Genomic DNA, 23,774 nt, shown 5'->3' with positions numbered 1-23,774 from the left:
CCCTTTGTATCTAGTTATTCTTCAAATGCTCCAACAAAGCAAGGGCACTGAACCTATCAACAATGACTGTCACCAGTGCAAGAAAGGTTGGCCACTATGACCTACTTGTTCTAATGGTTAGCAGTACTTATGGCCCGTGAAATTCACCCAAATCGCAGACCTGCCCACCCTTACAAGATCTTCCCAATAAGGAAGATGATTTTTTTGGTAAGTTGGACCTGTGTCCAGTACGGTGCTGCTATTATCAGGCACCAAAAAGCTCAGAAGTATGATTCAAAACTGATGCAGCAACAGTAAATATTGTGTTTAATTTAAAAGTTTAAGTAAAGTTGAACTTTAATTACCTCCAGTACAGCTTCATAAATTGCAGTTCTAAACCCTATGGAACTCAATGGTTCTTTATATCTCTCAATTTCAAAGAACTGTTAAAAACTGAGATCTCTTCATCTTTCCTGACATGCGACAGACTCAAATTAAAACATGATGTCCACTAAATAAAATTGTTCTCTTCCTGCTTTTCCCATTCAAGAATCTTAATATTCCATTTCATCTGTCTACACTATTAAAACCATTTTTACAGGTTTATTGTCCCTTTCTTCCTGTTATGTCACTTGTTTGATGCCATTTGTAAAATTAAAAAATAAAAATAATAAGCAAAGCTTGATTATGCAGATGCTGCCATCTTGATCACAAAGTATGTGCAGCTTAAATCATCTGTATGTACTATGGTAAAATAAACCAGTTCCTTCTGTATGTACTATGGTAAAATAAACCGGTTCCTTCTGTATGTACTATGGTAAAATAAACCGGTTCCTTCTGTTATGTACTATGGTAAAATAAACCGGTTCCTTCTGTACGTACTATGGTAAAATAAACCGGTTCCTTTACTAATTCCACGGAATCTAGTATGAAACTCTGATCCAAATCAAACACAGACATACTATTATCCAGATTTTACCACAAATAATCGTATTTCCCTTAATTTGTCCTTTTTTCTGTAAATCCGTATTTTAAGCATAATTTCCATAAGACTTACAGCAATATACAGAGAGCTTTGATATTTACCTGGCAGGTATTTGATATTTACCTGGCAGGTATTGGATCTAACTAGATCTCGAAACAACTATATACTATCCAAATATTATTGAAATCTTCAGCAAGTACCCACAATTATGTCAGATCAATTTGTTTTCAGGGTTGGTAATGCTAATGCTAATTAAAACATAAGATAAAAATGAAAAATGTCAAGTATTATATTCGTCATGTATCTATTATACTACCTGATACTAATTTGCATTATGTGCAAATAACTATATATTACTTGTCATTAAATTTTCAGTACAGGTAGTGCTAAAAGATACATTTAATGAATATTTGTTCCCACCTAATGCTGAGGCCACAGTGACGAAATCAGACTGTTACCCTTGTGTCTGAGCTGCAGAATTACTAAGCACAAATGTAAAGTAAACACAGGTTTGTGCTCATCTCACCTAGGGGTTTCTTTAGCATTTTGGTTAACATTTTGATTTGTCCTAGCTTTATTTTTAATTCACACCACATAGCCAGTGTTGTGCTCACAAGCCATTAACAAAACTATTACTACTCTTAAGTCTCTAATGCAAAAGTCATTAGAGTAAAAGTGCAGTAAAGGGGTAAAAACATATCAGTGCCAAAAACCTTGACTGTGATAAACAAAATAGTCAAATAGTCAAACATAAGTGTACCATGGTTCATCTATGAACCTTAAACAGCTTTAAAGACATTAAGCAGAAAAAAGCTATCATGAAATATACATGTATAACCTTGACCTTGTGAACACTTGACTGCTATTATTGCATTGCTGCATCTGTTGTTTGTGCAAGTCCCCAGTCCAAAGACATATTTCTTTCTTAAAATTATTAATCATTTATATAAATTAATATAAAAAATTGTATACAGGTCTGATATCTTAGTCCACTTTCCACAGTTCAATATCATCCTTCTCTGACCTAGACAGACAATGAAGGATATTAGAGAAGGAGTGAAATGTTCAATCATAGCAGGCAAGTAATATGCAATTAGTTTTATCCTCCCAAAAACTACATTTTAACAGTAATAATACACTGCCTGCCATTACAAAACTGCTGAATATGCTAGCCATGAAGGAGGTAGATGACCTAAAATACAGTGTCAAGTGAACATACCATTGTTTTCTTGCCAACTAGAGGCTGGCTTGTACAACTGGACCTAACGTATAAATAAGCTAGCTCTGGTGCACCATGAGCAAAGATAACATGACAAGGCAACCATGTCCATGATGTGACCAAGTGTGGAATGAACAGAGCATCAAGAAATGAGGGACTAATTTCCTTCTTAAAGAAAGGTCATTAAAACCTGAAGCCCATCTCCCTGAGACTTAATTGAAACATATAGAAGGGGAAGGGTATCAAACCAACCCCATTTCCTAGGGAGGATGCTAAAATCTGGGACCTCGACTTTAGACTGCTGTCCAGTGTTCATTACACTGAGCCTGGAACTTGGTGACCACAGACCCAATGCTTGGTCTACTGTAACAGAACATCAGTGACTGAACCTTGAAACATTTCCCAATGCCCAGTGAAGAACTCGCTGTGAATGTCACTTAAAACTACCCCTGACTGATGAACAACATAACCTCAATTTAAATTCAGGTCTACTCAAGTATGAACACCTCATTTCACCATCTTCACACGCCAAGGCTCTGAGGTGTCAACCCTATCTACACATTGGCAGATCATTCACATGTTTTGGTGCTTCGGGTCTGTGAATTTCATTTGATGCAGCGGCAAGCCACCACATCTAATCAAAATCAAGTTGTTCAAAGATCAAGACAAGTGCAGCACACAACTGGAATGGACTCATAAATAAGCAATTTTCCACTGCCTGTCCAGGTTTACTCACATACATCCTTTCCCTCAAATACACATGTAATGGCTTCTCTCTGGTATATAGTCATACTTTCAATGTTAAACTTAAAAGTATCCTTTGAAGTCAATTGCTTCCAACATTTTTGGTCAACGTAAAATGTATCACTGTTATATACTACTGGTTAATGGCATTACATCCTAAGGGAGACAACTCATGAAATCCAATAGATGTTGCAAAAAAGCTCTGAAATATATACCTAGGTGTAGATAGGATTAACACACTGGACCCTTGGCAAGTGTAGTCACTTCCCTTGCATCAAGAAGGCAGTACTAACTGCCAATATCCTTCCAAGTGTCAGTAATTCCACGCTTATAGAAATAGCTGATATCCATATTTCACTGACCCCTTTCTTATAAGAGCTGACAATTTCCCTAAATTTGTGTCATAAACCCTTCTGGGAAGGGGGGGGGGTGGTGTCTATTAATGACAAGAGGAAGCAGCAAGTCTCTTCTGCCTGGCTTTACAAATACAGTTGCCTGGCTTTACAAATACAGTAACTTTTCACCAAGTCCCATATCTTGTCAGGCCAAAGACAACAAATAAGACAACCAGCTGTGTGTACACATGCAGCACACACTACACAGGTGGTATGTGTATCCGATGCAGCCTTTTTATGACTGCATTTGGCCACACCTTGAGGCATTTTGAATGTAGAAATGAAATACAAGCAACAACAAAAAAATGAACCGGAACAATAACTGGGTACAGAGTTCCTGCAGACATAACTAAACCAAATTCCATAACTTTTCCAGAGTCATTTCACAAAACTCATGGACCATAATATCTATGAAAAGAAACCATTTATCAACCTTAATTGTGTCGTGTTTGCAACAAGTTTTTTTTTAATTGAGTTCTCTATGAAATGAGCAGTTATCATTTTTTTTTAACTACATGGTCAGAAATTCCATGACTTTTCCAAAACTCTGCAAGGTGTTGAGAATTTCCACACCTTTTCAAGGCCCTTGAAATGTATTTATTGAATTCCAAAACTTTTCCAGAATTCCAGGACCCACACGAACCCTGCAAACAGACTCAAAGAAGCATAATTTTGTTATACTTACATTGACTGCTATCTACAATGGCCAGGACGACTGTCAAAATGAAGACTATTACTATTATAAATATAGCCATAGCTATTCTCCGGGTAGAGGCTTGCCTGGAAAATAGAAGACAAGACATTACAAGTGCTTCAATATCTCCCAATGATCAAAGAAAAACATCTGCTAATCTGCATCAAGTTTAAGACATTTACGGATATAATACTTAGTGGACATTAATATGAAGAATACTGGTTCATAAAGGACAACTATAAAGGACCAGCTTTTTTTTAGATACCTATCCTCCATACAAACAACATCTGTCCATAATGAACAAAGATGTATGATCCTTTGTCCTTTATAATCAGGTTTCACTCGTCAAATGGACAGAAATCAGAATATAAGCTGTTGCTTTGTATATTCATAGTTCTGAGATGGAAAACAAATATAAACCGTATTATAAGACAATAGTATAAAATATAAACCGTTTTGAGAAAATTCAATATTATTCTGCAGTTAACCAGATCATATTTTTGATGTTTTAATCAAGTTACAGCAGAGGAAGGGGCTGCCCAATCAAAATGATTCGTCTGCCACTGTTTAGTCCAAGGTACAACAGAGAAATGTGCAGCACAAAATGATTTGCCTGCCAATGTTTGCATCAAGAGGTTTCTGCATAATCATACTAAAGAAGTAACCTGGAATAGATAAATAGATGCAAATAACTTGTGGGGGAAGGGATGGAGAGAAAGAGGTAAGGAAATAATTATGATGATAAACTTCAAATATGGAATCATGAAAATGCATTCCTAAAAATACATTCACCATTTTTCTCAAACTGCAATTATTTAAAATTTCCTATGTTCATTCAGAGATTTAGAGTAAATAACTTCAGTATATGAAAGTCATCTTCTTCAATGACATTATCACTACAGTAAAATGCCTATTAGCTAGATGAACTTTGAGACAATGATTTTGCTGAGAAAATGTGTTTTTACCCATCAGAGATTTTAAAACAGGTGTGGGGGGTGGAGTGGAGGCACTGTGGAAGTCTGCACTAGTGAACATTCCTGTCAATCTTGTAACAATTAAAAACATTTGTTCCCTAATATGACTTACGCTCCAAACTGGACGAATGTGTTGAGTGCACTGATAACAACATTAGAAACTTGAGATGCTATTCCCAAGTAAAACAAGAACTCCAATCTGTAGGATGCATGATGGCTAATTGGTGTATCCAGCTTGTAGTTCTCGAAATACTGCAAATAAAATTAAGCATAAGTTCAGCGTGTGAAGTCTGTCAAACAAGGCCCATGTTGAGTGTGCTTGTTGTAAAACCCCATCTTATATTTTTTTATTAACGGTCCGATCGCTATTTTACTGTCCACAAAGACCAAAAAGAATACTGAATGTTTTAAGTCTATGCATTTATGATTAAAATAAAACCAGCACTTTTTCAGAACCTTTTGGAAGCTTCAGTGTTGTTGGCAAAGATGGCCATAAATGACTGACAGATTCATGGTTCATAAATGATTGACAGATCCATGGTTCATGTAACCTCAGAGACTTGTTTGTCAAAGACGTTTTAAAGCCTTCCGTAAATTTTCAGTAAGTATTTTTTGTGTGGAGACAGAACTTAATCCACATGTTGCTGTTTATCACTGCATAAATATGCATGAAAGTATACACATTATCAACAAAGCATGAGGCACACTAAATCTGATAACTGTGTCATGTATCATTTAAACCACAATTTTATTCCATTTTATGTGCTTATCTATTCATTAATTTAGAAAATATTTTAATTTTAAAAATTATGTGATAAAAAGTAACATAATTTATTCAGTTTTAACGTTTTGTATTCACTAAGAGAATACAATGAATTATGAGAGATACTCAAGGAGTATGTCAAGAAATTCAAAGATTCTTCAAGCACAAAGCAACATTTTCATAATTGAAAGACTGTTCATAAAACGAATATTTTCATAATTCAAAGACTGTTCAAGCATATATTTTACTTAGGACCAACTAGACATGAAAATGAAGTCTTTCAGTGAAAATTCCATGTTAGTATGATCATCCACTCAGGAGTTGCGATAACATTATCTTAAAGATGTCTATCATGGCAGTTCTTTTGGATCAACACCATATTCATTTAGCACAAACCAGATATCATAAAGTCTGATATATCTATCCATGTAGTAGAAGTCGCAATAACAAGATTTTCAAGACAGCCATTGTGGCAGTGATATTGGATGTCAGTCAGATCAGCATGATTTTCATTTACCAACTAGACATCACAACAGTGAAAATCCCATCCATTCAGAAGTGGTGATAACATACATTTTCCATATGGAAACTGTGGCAGCCATATTGGATGTGCAAGCCATACTATTTTTGTTTAGGACAAACAAAACTATGGGATAAATGTGTTGTAAAGTTTCAAGGCAATCCTCCAAGCAGTTTAGGATGAGTAGAAATAACAAACTTGTACTAACAGACAGAAGGATGAAATAGCATTCCATCAGCTCCTTGAGTCTATTATCAGCCCCTGGGAATACATAAAAACTTTCAATTGTATGCTATCCTTGTTATCACAGAAGTACTAGGATAACAAAAATGAGGGGGTGGTCAGTAAGCTCACCGATTTGGCTGTGATGAACATGTTCCAGGGCATCAGTACTCCCATGCCATGAATCACCATTATAATGAATACCATTCTGTACCTGAAAGATAGACACTGATCAAATAAGCATAAATCAGCTTAGAAATTTCATGTTCAACTGTACTGTCACAAACGAATCCCTAAAATCCATGCATCTACCAATTTTCAGTCAATTATTACATAAAATTTGATCATAATAACCATAAATCTGATAAAATCATACAGTTCTATTGATTATCTTGACAATATATGCACCGAACATCATGTGATGTCTTTACAAGTTTTACTTATTTGCTTGCCAAAGAACTATATTCTATCTAAATATACCATAAACAGAACAAAAGTTATGTTACAGACAAAAATTATAATCAAATTAATTTTTAATTTTCTCTGATGTAAATGAGGTAATAATGCACATCGTTGTGTCATAGATATAATCTACCATTACTCTTTTACCATGGAAACAGACAAAAAAAGTTTCATTCTGTTTTTTTTCTCCAAACGTGACGGAGAGCAGAGTTGGGACTTGGGCTTGAAATTACTATGAAAAGACAGGATGTAATTTAAACTTCAATCTGATGCTATCTCAAAGATATACAATAAAAAAAACTCATCCAATGTGAACACACTGCACAATTTGTAAATGGCTAAGACAAGTAGCTAAAAATAACGGTTCAATGGAACAATACATCTTGTTTGCAGAAGAGGATCGTGAGTATAATGCTGGTGTGCACACATGGATGAGGTCGGATAGGTATGTTGGACTGGAGCCTGTCAGTGAAACAGCACAGAGACCAAATTTTGTGTTTGATTCTGGATCGAATGGATAGCCAGTGTAGGGTACAGTGCGGGGGGGGGGGGGGGGGGGGAGGTGTACTCTGATCGTGGTACTCGAAGGATGATCCAAGCAGCTGTGTTTTGAACTTTTTGAAGTTTCTGGAGAAGATATTGAGACGAACCAGACAGAATTGAGTTACAATAGTCGTCTTGAAAGTACTAAGGAACACACAAGTATTTTAGTGGCATCACAACTGAAAGATAATTGCGAATGGAGCTGAATCATCTCAGCTCAAGATATGCAGGCTTGCATATGATCATGAGATGTTGGTGCAATGAGAGAGTGCTGTTGAGAGTAACACCTTGGTTTTATATTGAATGTGTGAATTTAATGCCATGTTGCTGATATTTATTGTTTGAGGTAAAGGATGTGAATGAGAAAGTCTTTGTGTTGTAATCGGAATGACTTCAGTTTTATCATCATTCATCTGCAGCATGTTACATGTCATCCATGATTTTGCATCGGAAATGCACCTCTCTACACCTTGGATGGTAGCATCAACTTCAGTTGGGTGGCTAGATTTGTATTTTTGAGTGTCATCGGCATACAACTGGTGAGATACTGGACGATGATCTATGACACTTGACAGCAGATGAGTGCATAGAAAGAGAACAGGTCCAAGAACAGACCCCTGTGGAACTCTACAACATAGATCAACTGGGCTGGAGTGTATTCCATTTGCAGACACAATTTGTGTCCTGCTGACCAAGTAGGACTTGAACCACAGTAAGGCTGTATCATGAATGCCAAATGCATGCTAGAGTTGGTGAAGTAATATATCATGGTCTATTGTATCAAATGCCTCAGACAAGTCAAGGAGGGTGAGGACTGTAATTTTTCCACTATCGAAAGCAGAGAGGTAGTTAACTACTTTCAGAAGAGCAGTTTCAGTAATAACATCAGTTTGTGAAGGCAATATTGGATCTAAGCATTCAAGCAGCAGTGATGTTGGAATTGGATCAAGTTCACATGACTTTGGTGCACTCTTCATCACGAATGTATGTACTAAATCCATAGAGACAGGTTCAAAAGCTGCTAATGGTTGCTGCTGAAATTCTGGATCTAACTTATTGGCAGGCTTTCCTGCAGCAAGGTGCATCATATGACAGGGACAACCTGATATGTACTCTGATGGAGACATTTTTCAAAATATAGAATGCAACTCCTTTATGAATTCCAGTCATCACTGATGCATTATCAGCTGAATGGTATCAGAGGTCATATAGTCACGTGATATCAACTATAATCAAATTTCCAAAGTTGAATTTGGACATATTATATATTAGTCACTTAATGTTTGTAAATAAATATAATGCACACTTAATTGTCAACATATTTATTCTGAGAACACTGACCACAAACCTGTTGGTTTCGCAGCAGGGTGGAGAAAACCACTTTTCAAGAAGTACCGAGCACGTATCAGCCATGTTTTTTGCTGGTGTCTCATGACTACAACATTGACATGTGCTCATTGCATTGTGATTCTGGTTTTCTTCAAACTGCTGGAACATTTACAGATTTTCGGTCATTGTTCTCATAATAAACATTTTGAGAAGTTTATGTTTTTACATTTTTCTATAAAAATTACAACTTTCATTTTAAGTTCGATTTGTTTTCCTACAGCAACACTAGAAATGGTTGATACCACGTGACTGTATGACCTCTGATGTCATGTGAGAGTTGTGTAGTCACATGACTAGGAATGCAAACGGCCAGATCTAGGTCGAATTTCAGCAACGATGTACTTTTTTCGTCTCATCTGTCAGTGGATTAAGTACATAACGTATGCTATGATCACAATTTCTGAGAAAATAAATCACATTCCTATTGATTTCATGCAGGTATATCTTGATGAAAGGTTATTAGAGTTTGCTATGCTGGCTAGTAAGCGGCTACTCCATGCAGACACCAAATGGTGTTGGCAAATTCCAACTTTTCGACAGGAAATGGACTCTTACCCTACACCACAACATGATGTCCAAATATCAAAAATGGGAAGACAAGGGTCAGAGGAAACTTGGACTACTGCAAAGACACATTCAGAGATGACCCAGCAGGATGAGATCCACTGATGCACTGAACAATCCGAGGCTATCATCTATATCTTATTGGAAATGGCCTCAACGTGCTTGACAATTCATACACCCAAACATGAGGAAGATATATAAGGTTATGGTGGGTGAGAAATTCCATACCATGATGGACAAACAGATGGGATCGACAAAGATCAGACTTTCCCAACTGATCAGAAAGCCTAGATGATTTTAAAAGGATATGAAACCATTCTTGCCTCTGACTAAAACTACACTTCCAAAAGTTAATATGCCACGGAAGTAGATAAAGTAATGTGAAACTGGGAGATGACACAGTTGATTTTTTAAAGGTCCAAGGACTTGTGTTCAATCCTAATGGGAGAGTACAAAATTGATTATCAATTCCCTCAGGCAAATTGAATCTGATGCATCAATTTTGAATTTCATTGGAAGAATGAATTGATTTAGATGATGTAGGTCAATGAGCAGCCCAAGTTTCCACTGGTCTTCCTGACCAGAGAAAGCTTGCAGTAAAACCATGGAGATTTGGATTCCGAACAATTCCCAGTACCCACCTGTTGATGAGCACCATGGTTTATTGCTGTTAAAGCGTGTCCTTTACTGAGTCTGATGGTACTTCCATCAGGAATTGAGAGGGCAAAATGAGACGATTTGGCTTGCCCACTCACTTTGCAGGAGGAGACTGATCCATTGCTCAATGAACTGCAAGAGTCTGGTGCCTACCATAACGTTGCCTGTGAGTGGCTGGGGACACAAGTCAGCAGTGTGAGGATGGTGACTAAGGGGGATGGGGTAGAAACTTTGTTTCAACCCCCTCAATGTGACTGCCTCTGAGATTGATTAACAGATTGTCTCCATATATAGCGTTAGGACCGAGGTTGGTTTTGTGTTAGTGAAGCAAATGAACCTGTATCCCTTCATCTCCAGTCATCGTGCCTTTGATGATGATGCATTGGATATGATTTATAAGTTGATGGTGGCTGTGCAAACAGGTGGAGGGGCAGTTATTTTACTACTTGCCTCCGCGCATCCCTATCTTGACACCAAACAGTAAAGGCAAGCTAGAGAGAGTGGTTCGCAGGATCAGGACATGATGTAGCTTGAGTAAGGTTGAGCATAAGCACAAAGCATTTACCACTGCATGGTGGTCCACCTGTTAATCACTGTTGCTATCCTATCCCAGGCGTGCTCATTGCAGGCCTTCTCCACAAGTATGAAAATCAGCTGTGAAACCCAGACCAACAATGAAGATGTGACTACTATACTGCGAATAAGCTTTGAAGGGTCTCGCATATTGTACCAAACAATGTACTTGTAACTCCTGAGATGGCATTGATGGTTAAGAAGTCACAATTTCCTCCATTTCTCCAGATGTTAAGCGCAGCCATAAATCAGCACCTAGTATCTACATTGAAAAGGGGCCCCAATGGCATCTCCCACCATTCTGGCCAAAGACTCAGTATCAGGAGGACTGCTCGAAACATCTGTATTCTCTGTCATTCTGATTGTCCACATCTCTGTCTTCTTTTGTAGTTTTCCACAGCACTGTCAGAACAACCGGCACATATGCTGCAAGCAGCCAATTAATGTATACTTTGTATAGGTGAGGCACAAGTCATGAAAATCAGCGCAGGCTAACACATTTTCTGATCATCGATTCTGACATGACAAAGAAAAGAAAAGAAAAGAATTATTAATAATTAACAGCATTAACAACACCAGAGACACCTGTTATACAGCTTTATTACAATCTTGCCATTTACAACCATGCAGTCAGAGATCACAGAAAACTAAATCTACATTAGTTCAAAAATTCACATATCTGAAAACAATAAAAATTCAGTGGATGGGTGAAATTTAGCAAAATTTTCCAAATGATTTCAGAAGGCACTTTCAACAATTGTCAGTTCACAGTGAAAGTTTAAAACTGGCGCCAACTGTTGGCAGCAAGGGAGGTAATGGGCAAGAGTTATTGTTCTTTGTCTATATAATATTGACAAAGATGCATTTTCGACTTCTGGGAGGGCTAGATTCTAGTGGGACTAATATGCCTAAGCCTAATGTAATAGGGGACGACATTCAAACGAGAAATTGTTCAAAATAATTTTAATGGGAGCAAAAACAATTTTCAATGACTTTTCAAGAACTTAGAAAACTAAAATTTAGTTAGGGGTATTGGGGATACAATTAATTGTATTGGGGATACAGTTAATTTGAGTGATATAATACTTACCTGTTGCTAATGCAATGCTTACTTTTAGAGGATAGAAATTACAAATCGTCCACAACAGAAAATCACATCTTCTTATTAGAAAGAACAGAGACCCATTATGTGTCTCAGGTCCATGCACAGTAGGCATCCTCTTTCTCAGGGATACAGACTACTTGCAGGACATCAGAGCAAGGAATCTGGCAACATCAACAGGTAATTTAAAATTATAACCACTCACCCCCTCTACATTTTAATATTACTAATATATCCCTCATCAGAAAGCAATAAAACCGACAACTAGCTCCCAACCAGTGAAGCATGTGGCGTGTGTATCCAAAGGAGTTTCGCAATACATATGAATACCCAGACTATGCAACATTCATTTTTACTATTTACTAATCAGGAATAAATCATGAATATTGTTAATGATAATGAATGGTGTGAGACATACTTAACAGTTTAAAACCCATAATACATTATCTGTCAATGAAGTATTGATGATAATGGCTGGCATGGGACCACAAAAGCACTAAATTTATGATAAGGATAATATGTAGTGTGCATCCAATGAAACTTATTTATGATAAGTAATGATTGGTGTGAGACCTCTGAAACATGGTGATAATGATGGTGTGAGCTTCCTAAAGAAGTCTAAGAGTCATGTAAAATCAGTCAATTTACCATCAAACACCCCTCTCTCTCTCTCTCTTTCTATATATATATATATATATATATATATGAGAAACAAAGGTCACAACAAACTGTAGATATGAAGGAAAAGACCATACCTACCCAACCACAGAGCTGCCAATCCTACAGACTTGCAATTAGTGAAACAAGGGATAAAATTAGTGAATTCTGAACACAATTAGTGGAAAATTATACCATGACACTAGCTTCAGCAACTTTTGATGGTCAGTACCACATTATATGAAAATCCCAAAATAAAAATAAAACATATTATCTACACTGATTACAAATTTATTTGCTGCCAAAATAACTGATATACACAAACTTCACGCTATTTGTCATAGTATGATGCCGTGGCAGACTTGAAATTCCTCAATCAGGCTATGGTAAATTTGTTTTCAAAACAGTTCAGGCTTCTTGCCTGCTGTTTAATCTTGGTGACTAAAATTGGAGCAAATTTTCAGCACCTAAGGAGGCATTAAAGTTTTTCTTATATTTCCAAACAACAGAAAATACTCTTTTATTGTCATTGTTGCCATCTCCAGCTGAGAAATAAGGTTATATTCAACAAGAAAACTCACAAACAATACTTCAGCATTGGTAGCTTGCAGGACTCGAGTAGTTGGCTTCAAGTACTCCAGAGCTGAGATCTGCTGTGGGTGCTCTTAATTTCCCCAATATCTACATGCTTTTTTGCTAGCACTGTTCTTTTTCACATCATTCTGCCACATGCCCACATCTATATTATTATACAGTACATGTATGACAGGTAAATTGTACACAATGATATGAGCCCTTGGGTACATTCCCTATTCCAGAATTCGCAGCACACTACTGTGCAAAAAGCATAATGTCCATTGAGGTTGCATGGCTGAATGCAAGGCCAATTTTTGGTGTATTCCAATCTGTACTTTGCTCTTTGTGGAATACATATCCTTTCCCTTGGAGGCGAAAACATTTTAACTAGTGTAGCTTAATTGCGAAATACAATTAATCCAGAAGATGAAACGTCAAAATATTAACAATTAGTGGTGCCAGCGCATGAGCTGCAAAATATGAACTTGAGCAAATTATGAAATATGCTAATCTTTCACCATCTAAAAAATTCCCCCACTCAAAAAAGCTGTTTTCATTTAGTGTTTGCTTAAATAAATTACAGTTGGTATGAGTATGCACCTGTGCCATTTAATCAAAAAACAGTTGGACACCGGTTTTGTTCATGAGCACTGGGAAGACTTCTGTTCTAAATATAGATTATATATTTTACAATGCTTGCTACAGGCAAACTTAACAATTGGATATAGTTCTAAGAACATTGTGACTAGCAAATTCAGGACCATTATTATTATTTTCAATGACTATTTTGACTAGCATTTAAAGGAATAAAGTTATTTTATTCCTGATTTAAGCCGATTGAGAATAAAGAAATTCGTGATCTTTTTGCATGCAACATGAATCTGTGAATCACTACAGAGAGTCGTGAAATTCATGCCAAAATCATGAATATTGGCAGGTCTGCTACCAGCCCATAAAGAAAGACAAATAATTGAAATAATGATGAACATTGAACAGCTATGACATACTCTGTTGCTGAAGGGGAAGACAACATCAAAAGGCAGTGCCCAAAAAAGTAAACAGTACAAAAATGGATCAAACTTGTAAGAGAACAAAACCTACAATATTTAATGGACTGATTGATCCAGACAATAAAATTACTGCATAAATTTCAAACTCTCCACCTGTCCAGCGGTTCCTGTTCGATGTGTGCCTTGCCTACTTCTGGGTCTGGTGTGAAATTCACACCATCACATCCAGGATCCAGGGTCACAGGAGACAGAAACTTTTCCTTCTCCTCAAGTGTTGATGTCTCTGGAAATGAAATATTTTAGTCAGTGCTGCTTCATCCATTTTAATTACGGTGCAACTTTTACTTAATTTTGGACTGCAGTACTGCAGACATTTATGTACCCTATAATGATCAAGATGTGGGGATTTTATAAATTTAGTGGGGACACTTTGCAAACTGTTTCGCCTAGGCTCATACAAAGTGCAAAACAGAAATTCCATTTAAACATACATGGTCGGCAAGAATGGCCTTTTGTTTAAAATAAAAATCTACATGCTTGATCCTCTGCACAAAGTTTAAATGAACAAATATACAAAATTCTAAATTGATAATGATCTATTTTTCAAAGATTTTCAATAATGTATGTTGTGTAGAATTAAATTTATGTTGTTACCATCTATTTTGCAATGAACTTGACATTTAACTTTTGACTGCAGAATCCATGAGTGTCTTTGTAATTCCAAAGAGTATGGCTGAGAATAAGATTGTCACATTGTAAGAAAAACCAAAAAGATTTATTTTCTTGTAATATTTTTTTCTAATAAATGGAAGTTTCTTATCATCAATGCAAAAGTAACATGCAGAGATATCCTCTTTTTCACCAGCCACAGTTGTTATGTATATTTGATTTAATTTATATTTGATTTAATTTAATTTAATTGTTTGTTTGTTAGTTTTTTTCTCTCCATTACATGCTATTGTAATGTAACTTTATTTACTGGATCTGACATTTTCCAGAAATCAGTTTGACCTGGGTATTTTGGGCAAACACTAATAATAGAAACTTTGTATCTAACGCTGACCTAATTCCTGACTTTTTTCCGAATTTTTAAAAAATATTCTTTCTCAGAGTAAAATCATTGGTTTTAGTCAAGGCCATACTGGGAGTATGTGATGTTAAGCATGTAAAAAGCTTCTTTTTGTTCTTGAAACATGACGATATGACCCTCATATGGGTCTGTTTTGTGTCTAAATTAGTGTGCAACTATTTTCTTTTGAGAATTTAATCACTTGGGCTAAAAGCCATTGACACTTAAAGGTGATTTGTTGTAACCAGTTTGAGCTGAAATTCTATTTTATGGAGTTATTAATTCTTTTCCCTGGAAATATTTAAGTGCTCATACAGAATTCTGGAGAAAGACATTTACTGAAATTTTATTCAGAATTCAAAACGGGAATATTATTTACTATGGTTCAACAAGGAACTGTTGACACATCTGGACAACAATGACTACTGAACATATCATCGTCCACTATCTTGGATTTTTTATCAGGACTCCAACTCAGATTCACTTAGGACTTTTTATTTCTAGGACTTATAATTTTTAATTCTTGGATTTATTTTTGGATTAGATTCTTAAAACCGTAAGTTCTTTTTCTCATTTTTACCTTGTTTTTCTAGAGAAATAAATTATTTGTTAATGTTTACAAAGCTTGTTGTCTTCACTCTTTTCTTGTTACTGTTTTAAAAGGCTAAAACGTAACAGTAAAGATATATTTTTTCTATTTTTAGCTGTATTAACCTTTTGACCATCAATGAAAAGGCCACTTTACTTTTCTTCTTTCAGTGACAGTGGTTGTTGTATTTGACCCTTTCACCCACAAATCATTTTTAGCCCAAGTTCAAGCAATCAAAACAGTTTGGTCAAGGTAAGTGACGCATGTTATTCTACAGAAACCATTTCTTCTGACAGCCACAATAAACTTTCCTTTGATCTTTGGAACACAAAACTGAAAACTCTTCCTTACCTCAAGTGCAAACAAAACACAAAGTATGGCATGCTTTTGAAATGAGGTGATTGTGCATAAATCAAATAATACAAATAGCTCGACAGATGATAACAGGGACAGTATAAAAATAAACATCACCATTCAAAATGGCCAGATGCAAAACTAGAGATCCAGGTAAGCAGACTCCAGCATTGGCTTGAAAGTAATTTCATTCAAGACAAATAAATAAATCTTTTTAGAATAAACTTACTGGCTAGCATTATTATCTTCTGGTTTCAGTTAAGTTTTCATTGCAACACAGTTTGAATCAATTTATCTGTTTATTTTATTACTTTTTCTTACCAACAAAGGTTTATTTTATGACCTACTGGAAAATTTACATCCCAAGGATTTCAATCTGAAACAACTTAGCATCCAGAGCTAGTTCTTGAGAGTCAGTGGGGTGTGCAGGAAATGCTTTGTGACAACTCTGATGAGGAAATAATAATGCCTCTGACACAGCCAAAGAGATGCATACCAGATGTTGTCTTTCCATTTCGTTGGTACGAGGAATCATGGTCATGTGACGCAGATGATACAAGCTGGACTGTTTCTTTCTTCTCTCTGTTAATACCAACTGGTGAGGAAACATTGTACTTGTTACTCATGTTCAACAGATTAATTCAGCTCTCAATTCTGTTGCGACTACAAATCTGCAAACAAAAGAAAAAAGTGAAAAGGCATTTTCTGGAAATGTACACTTTGATCTTTAATCTAAATTATCCACAACATCTTTTAGCTTAGAGAAGATCATTTTTTAATACATGATTGTTTTTTAAAAAACACAGCACATCCTTTCAAGTCAATATGGTCTTTAAAATTCACACTATCAATGTCTCTCAACTATCAGCAACACAATTTTTTTTATAGATTTGCTTACTGTAGATGATTAGCCTAGAGTGCTACGTCATCATGGGTCTTAAAGTTAGAGACTGGTGAACAAGTAAAGAAATACACTGACCTTCAAGGTAATGTAGATGTTTTTGCTCTTTATTAAAAATGCATTTAATGTACAGTTTGAAAAAAAAATGTGGGAAATGATAGTTAAACGTGGTAATCATGTGATCTGACTCTTGTATAACATCACTGGACTACATCAGATGAAAAACTGGTTAACCAATTTGTAACAGTGAAGATGGGGCACAGTCATGTGATATTCTTGGGGACGTGTTCAAAATAGTGCAGGAGTCACATTACCAGGTGAAGTGGGCTACTAAGTTGCCCAAAAAAATATCAACTTCGCCTTCGTCTGTTAGGAAAGTGAAAACGACTTTGCCCCTGATTTTTCTTTCTTCAAGGTACACTGACTGACCATACTATTTTACATGCCCCCTTGCCTTAGCAAGGTTAGTTCTATTGTTGTGTTGTAGTGAAATGTATTCATCAAGTGATCAGCAGCTAAGCCTAGTTTCGATATCAATTACGTTGACAAACTCTTGCACATTCACAGGCTTTGATAGCTGATTAACCCAATTAACCCATTCCCAAGTAAGTTGACAGCTATCGCTGCCCGATCTTTGCATGTTATAAGTTGATGATACAAAACATTAAAACTTGTGTTTCTAAACTTTAATAATAGTATGTAAATTGCAATTTGTGTTTTATGAACAGAATCAGTGATCTGGATATTTTAACTGCCTCTTGCAGACTATTTCATCATAAAATTAGTTTGAAACTTATGTGAACCAGTAATGAGGAAATAATGATGGACATCGCTGTGTCTGGGAAGTGCCAGTTTATTAGATTGTGTTTTTGAAAAACATCAAATATATTCAGAAAATAATATACAGTTCATAGAAAGCAAAGCCTATGTATCATGTTATTTAAGATTTAACTTCAAAAATCCAATTATATAGGTCAGAAACATATAGGACAATGCTATGTTGTAGAATTCGCAAAAAGTGTTGTAAGGTCTAACTTGTTTTCTGACTTGAATGAAAAAAGCAGCAAAGCAGATACTATTTAACCAATGCCTAAAATTACTACAAGTACATAGTACGTAGACAAATAACTAAATAAAAAATTTGCAATCCTATCAATGGACTGTTGTAATGAAGCTATATAAAGTGAGTGGTTACATTATCAAAACCGCTCCTTCTAAAAAGAGATGCACTCACGTCTGTGTTCATTTGGTTGTTTTAGTTCATGTACCGACTATAAAGGAGCCATGTCTGTAATTGTATGCATTTTAATGTGTTATGTATGAATAGCTATGGTAATAATGTATCTGCAACAAAGAAATTAGGATGAACAGTATGATCTTAAGATACATGTGCATTTGCCCTCATGTACATAGTACATGGGTTGTTTGAAACGGGTTTAGAAGATTTCATTATTGTGAACTTTTAGAAAGTACTTTTATAAAATTATTACGGGTAGTTGATTAAGCATTTTTACTAGCTTGCAATTACAAGAACATAATCTGGTTACTCAGTTAAAACTTTGTTAGAATGTAATTTCTATTATTCTCTTTTATAGTCATATGACCAAAATAACTCCACTTTCCACTTGCGTACGGCAGACTCCCGCCTTTGTGATTTTCTGCGTCCCAGGTAAAAAATTGGCATCCAGATACGCGTATTTAAATGTTTCAGAGATCTCTGATGGTGTACTAAGAATATCATCTGGAAAGAAAATGTAACCACTTATATGACTTCTTATTAGAAGTTGATAATTTCAAAATGTTGATTAATATATTGAGGGCATATCTACCATTTTCGACTATAAAACGAGCGATATATCAATATTTCAGTTACCAATTTTGATCGTGATTTTCTTCAAGTTTTAAGAAATGGGATCATTTTTTATTTATTTACTGGTTTAACAAAACGGATTCCATGCTAAACCCTGTGTTATAAGCGTGTTCATGAGTTATCAAGGGAGTGGTGTATATTGAAGTTTAGATAAATACTGACCTGCAACCATTTCTACCACCCCCCCCTTTTTTTCTCTGATAAAGAGGGAGGTCTCCCTTAAAATAAAATCCTGTAATCTCTCCTTAAATTGTATATGGGGAACAAATATTGAATTTCTCTTTTTTTTTTATTATGCAGAGATATTTAACCAGTGAATGAAGATGCTGAAGGAATAAATTAGCATAGAATGAGCTATGGGGTTCAAAATGTTTAAGTTAAAAATGTGTAGAATAGGACTGTGTAGTCAATAGTTTTTGTCCACTAACAAATTCAAGTACTTGTGGCTGCAGCAGTCTTCTGCATCTACAGAAGTACAATATGATTTTGTTGGTATTCAACCTTATTTCCATGCCTCAGTTTGTTCTAGGTGAGATTTTCTTTGCACGAGGAAACTGTATTATTTCTTCTGTTTTGAAGACATCGTAATGTCTTCCCCACGTTAAGAGAAATGAAATTGAAATATTGTAGAAAACAATGTGAGTTCAATGGAGCCACCTTCCAACAATAGAAAGAGCATCAAGTTCAATGTGTATCAATATGTATTGTATCACAGTCTGCGTATCATGAATCATATCGATACACAGCACAGGTGTATCATTTTACCCCTAGCTATAACACCTTGAATTGTGTATTTATTTAACTCATTCGGCCCCAATCCCGTCTGTAGGTGTGATCCGGTTTCTGCATTTATTGGCTGATCCCGCCTGTAGTCATGAATTGTTTACTGCATTCTATGGCCGATCCCGTCTCCAGGCGTGATGAATGTTTGTTAGATACAACGTCTGATTGGTTAGAAATGGTTTATTCCAAGAACTAAACAACTATTAAACCAATCAGAAATGATTTTACTTTCATTTGTGGAAATTTGAATTGTTCTGAAGCAAAAGGCTAAAGTTTGAAAGTGGTTTAACTACACGTGTTCTGTTCATGAAAAATCGTAAATGATGGCGGACGGAAGAGTGATTTTTGTTGAGAACAAAAATGTGGAGTTTCTCGGGTTTGATCACGAAAATATTGAGCAAGCTGAGGAAAGATATGTTCAGCAGTTGAATATTTTGTGAGATTTAGATTTGGACATAGAAGTTTCTGAGATTGAATCGTCCAAAAATGATGATGCTGACAGTGATGATGACGAGTTCTTGCGGATAAACGTTGCACATAAGTTTGTAATTACTGGATAAATAAGTTGTAAAAGACTTCGACAAATAGGGAAAAAATTACACCAATGTGTTGACAAATTCATTTGAAATAAATGGTGAAAATTTTGTGGATCTCGTTTGGATATAAGAAGAGAAATTAAGGTAAGAGTGAATGCATGTGCACGATGTTTTCAAACAGGTAAAAACTATGGGGCACAAGCAGCTAGACACGGCTTTGTGCTTCTGAGGCATATCAGCAGAGATACCGAAAACAGTGCTGGGGCCGAATGAGTTAATATATTTTTCCTGAGACATATCAGGCAATATACACTGATGTAATTACATTATTATCAGTGGCTGAATATTCTTTCCTACATGGAATCACTAGGTATGCTCAAGCTGGGAGGGGAGATAACTTCAAGCAGCTTTTTGGAAATTAACATTAGACCCAGAGAACAAAACAGGTCTTTTTCTTTTTTGCACTTTAACCTGTGTTCGCATGATAAAGTCTTATATAGAATTATTGATTTTTATGTAAAGCAAAAGCCTCAAATCCTGCAAATCTGGCCCCATTATAATTTTAGCATACATTTTAAGGTAAGTAAAGGCACAACAAAATTTTAAAATTGCATTTGATCCTCTAATACGGCCAAATACATGGTCAACAAATACATCTCTTGAAAAAGCAACATTTGTATCCTTTTCTAAGATAATTTTGAAATGTTTACCTGATGTGTCATGCCTGAAATTGAGTAATGAATTATGTGGCCCAAACATGTAATCCAAACCAGAAGATGCAATGCCAACATGACAGTATTGCCAATAAGATGCAATTCCAACATGACAGTATTGCCAATAAGATGCAATGCCAACATGACAGTATTGCCAATAAGAGGCATTACCAACATGACAGTATTGCCAATAAAAGGCATTACCAACATGACAGTACAGACTACAAAAATGCATTACCATCATGACAGTATGGACTATAAAGATGCATTGCCAACATGACAGTATGGACTATAAAGATGCATTGCCAACATGACAGTATGGACTATAAAGATGCATTGCCAACATGACAGCATGGACTATAAAGATGCATTGCCATCATGACAGTATGGACTATAAAGATGCATTGCCAACATGACAGTATGGACTATAAAGATGCATTGCCAACATGACAGCATGGACTATAAAGATGCATTGCCAACATGACAGTATGGACTATAAAGATGCATTGCCAAAATGACAGTATGGATTATAAAGATGCACTATAAAGTGTTAACTCATGCCCATACCCAAAATACATTTCAGAGACAAATCTAGCAATTAATCATTTTGTTAGGATTATCAATAAATATATAATATCTATATTTTATTTGAATTTTCTTTTTTGCATTTAACTGCAATAATCTGTTTTCTGTTGACTAAATGTATAACCCAAACAAGACAAATCTAGTACTAAAGTGACTGTCCCAGATCATATTTTGTAAGTTTGCTTAATTTCTGTAAACATGTTAAAGTATAAACAGTTCGTGGCCAGTTTAATTAACATTGTGTTGAATGATGGAAATACATACTTTGCTGAAATTCTTTTATTCTTGTCATTTGTTTGGGAAATTTCAGGTATATTCTAATTTACCATATTAAATTAAAACATTTCACAAAGAAAGCATGATTTTATTTCATCCAAATAATTACAGTAACAGACAATTACAATTTCAACAAAGAGGTCACTTTAGAATGTGAGGTATCATGGCCTTTTCATCAGACTGTAAATTTACATCGACAACATATCCATTATGACAAAATTCTTTTGTGTCTGCTATGACATAGATTCCACAGTCAATACCACTGGACTGTTGCCGGATGTTCTCATGTGAAATATCTACACTGTTATTCCCATTAAAGAAAGGCATGAAACTGGCTCTGTGTAGAAGAACTTAACAAATTTTAGTCTATTTTTACTGTCTACAATGCAGTGTAAACTGGGAACACCTAAATCGGTTAAAAGGATGATAAGAACTGAACAAAATTAAGCCATAGAAACACTTTCCTCAATATACGAAACATAAAAACAGGTCTATTTGCTTGTGTGAGAAGTTAAATTTAATAGAAAAGAGACATCAGAGTAAGTCGGACTAAAACAATAGGACTTTAATTTGTAGCAGTGCTTTGTTATGGGCTACCAAGTGTGCAAGATATGCCCGAAAATTTGACGATGTTAGTCGACATCAAAACACTGCGCCATTATTCAGGCAGTATGACCTCGACATCAAAAACATACTTATCTGGGTCGAGGTCTTACTTTGCAGGACTAATGCTGCTATTGACTTAAAATATGCATAATACACAATAAACGTGCGCAAGAATAAAACTATGGTCGAATGTAAAGTGACACGTGACTGTACATGTTTTTGTTTAAGTTTTTGTTTTATTTTTAGTGGGTGGGGGGGATATCCACTAAAATTTTACCACCTTAAATGGAATGATCGATGAAGAATCAACAACTCAATATATTATCCATAAAAACAAACTAAAAGTCAGATATAAAAAAATGGTAGTACTAATATCATTGTTCAAAAAATACTTCTTATTCTTTCTGGGAGGGGGGGAATGAATGAAGTTCAACCTTCGTCACTCGTGGCGGAACTCGGTCAATCATAGCACGTGTTTCTATGTTTACAACTACACTACTGTGTTTCAGCCTAAATAAGAAATTGCCCTAAGGTACATATTTAACTTACAAGCATAAAGACCTATTTGGAATGTGTCAAAACTTACACAGATGCTATCTTAATAATCTATTCAATCTATCGGATGATTTCGCTCCAAAACTAACAATGTTCCTATTCCGACAGGTGTTGACTAGAAAGGATCGTTCCGGAAAAAAGGTCCGGATATAGAAAGACCGGTGACAGCTTAAAAGGATCATGACCGAAAAGGCCCAGGTTAAAAAGGACTTCTTAAAAAGATTGTTCAAGAACAACAACAGCAATAATAATAATAATAATAATAATAAAAATTTCCATCCTTGTTTGTGTTTTTTAAATTTATAAATATGCATCTAATAATTTTTTTCAAGTGAGGTCGACGATGCGCAACTCTTCCTCACTTTAAACCAGGGGTCTCAGACTCAAGCCAACCTGAGGACCATATGAGGTCATTTTCGATGTCCCAAGGGCCGCACCACCTTTGTTGTCTCTCATGACACCTTGTGACGCCAATCATTTTGTGAGCTACATGATACGGCTTGGTGGGCCGCGTGTTTGAGACTTCTGCTTTAAAACAAATTAACGCGCAAGTCACTTGGTCATCCTTCTTCCCAAAGTCAAGTAGCGACGGACAAGCTACGAAATTGTGGGTATACTGGTAGCCGTATCCGCGGCTCAGGTATGTGGTCGTTCTTCACTGACACGGAGCAGCAGTGGAGTTCGACAGCCCCCTGAGCAACTAAGCAGCTCTTTTTAGCATTCCCACTGCTCATGTCCATGAAGGGGCTAGCAAATGTGCCCTAAACATTGCCTGATCCATCTTTCTCTGGCCAGCTAATCGCCTCTGGCAGGGACTCTACACCAGTCGTCGAAACACTACAAAGAAAAAGATGAAGATCATTCCTCTCAACCTCTAAGAATGAAACGTCACACGGGTTTTGGACAGAA

The 23,774-nt window shown here is 35.9% G+C and overlaps 1 protein-coding gene and 1 long non-coding RNA gene across 7 annotated transcripts in view; one reads left to right on the top strand and one right to left on the bottom strand.

Moving 5' to 3' along the window:
* LOC149794750 (equilibrative nucleoside transporter 1-like) overlaps positions 1 to 23,005 on the bottom strand; it is a 98,291-nt gene extending 75,286 nt beyond the window's left edge. The window contains exons 1-6 of the mRNA XM_089964377.1: positions 22,897 to 23,005; positions 16,537 to 16,711; positions 14,182 to 14,311; positions 6,628 to 6,709; positions 5,103 to 5,242; positions 4,008 to 4,102 (exon numbers count right to left, since the gene is read on the bottom strand). Coding sequence (XP_089820503.1) covers positions 4,008 to 4,102; positions 5,103 to 5,242; positions 6,628 to 6,709; positions 14,182 to 14,311; positions 16,537 to 16,666 — 577 coding nt within the window. The 5' untranslated portion in view covers positions 16,667 to 16,711; positions 22,897 to 23,005. The remainder of the gene's footprint in view (positions 1 to 4,007; positions 4,103 to 5,102; positions 5,243 to 6,627; positions 6,710 to 14,181; positions 14,312 to 16,536; positions 16,712 to 22,896) is intronic.
* The window catches only part of LOC149794749 (uncharacterized), a 55,733-nt gene extending 32,584 nt beyond the window's left edge, over positions 1 to 23,149 (top strand). For 3 of the 6 annotated variants that reach the window (XR_016422191.1, XR_016422189.1, XR_016422187.1), the window contains 7 exons: positions 4,534 to 4,737; positions 5,444 to 5,591; positions 15,857 to 15,938; positions 16,370 to 16,638; positions 16,929 to 17,026; positions 18,537 to 18,610; positions 22,974 to 23,149. This is a non-coding gene — a long non-coding RNA (uncharacterized LOC149794749). Of the gene's footprint in view, positions 1 to 4,533; positions 4,738 to 5,443; positions 5,592 to 11,801; positions 11,966 to 15,856; positions 15,939 to 16,369; positions 16,639 to 16,928; positions 17,027 to 18,536; positions 18,611 to 22,973 lie in introns of all 6 variants that reach the window. The other 3 variants (XR_016422192.1, XR_016422188.1, XR_016422190.1) reach the window with 3 other exon arrangements.
* The last annotated feature ends 625 nt before the right edge of the window (positions 23,150 to 23,774 follow it).

Source organism: Sinohyriopsis cumingii, chromosome 7 (genome assembly GCF_028554795.1).
Source record: "Sinohyriopsis cumingii isolate HCF-2022 chromosome 7, ASM2855479v2, whole genome shotgun sequence".
Lineage (NCBI taxonomy): Eukaryota > Metazoa > Mollusca > Bivalvia > Unionida > Unionidae > Sinohyriopsis > Sinohyriopsis cumingii.
The sequence above is the reverse complement of the archived record's forward strand: the minus strand, read 5'-3'. Positions and strand labels throughout refer to the sequence as shown.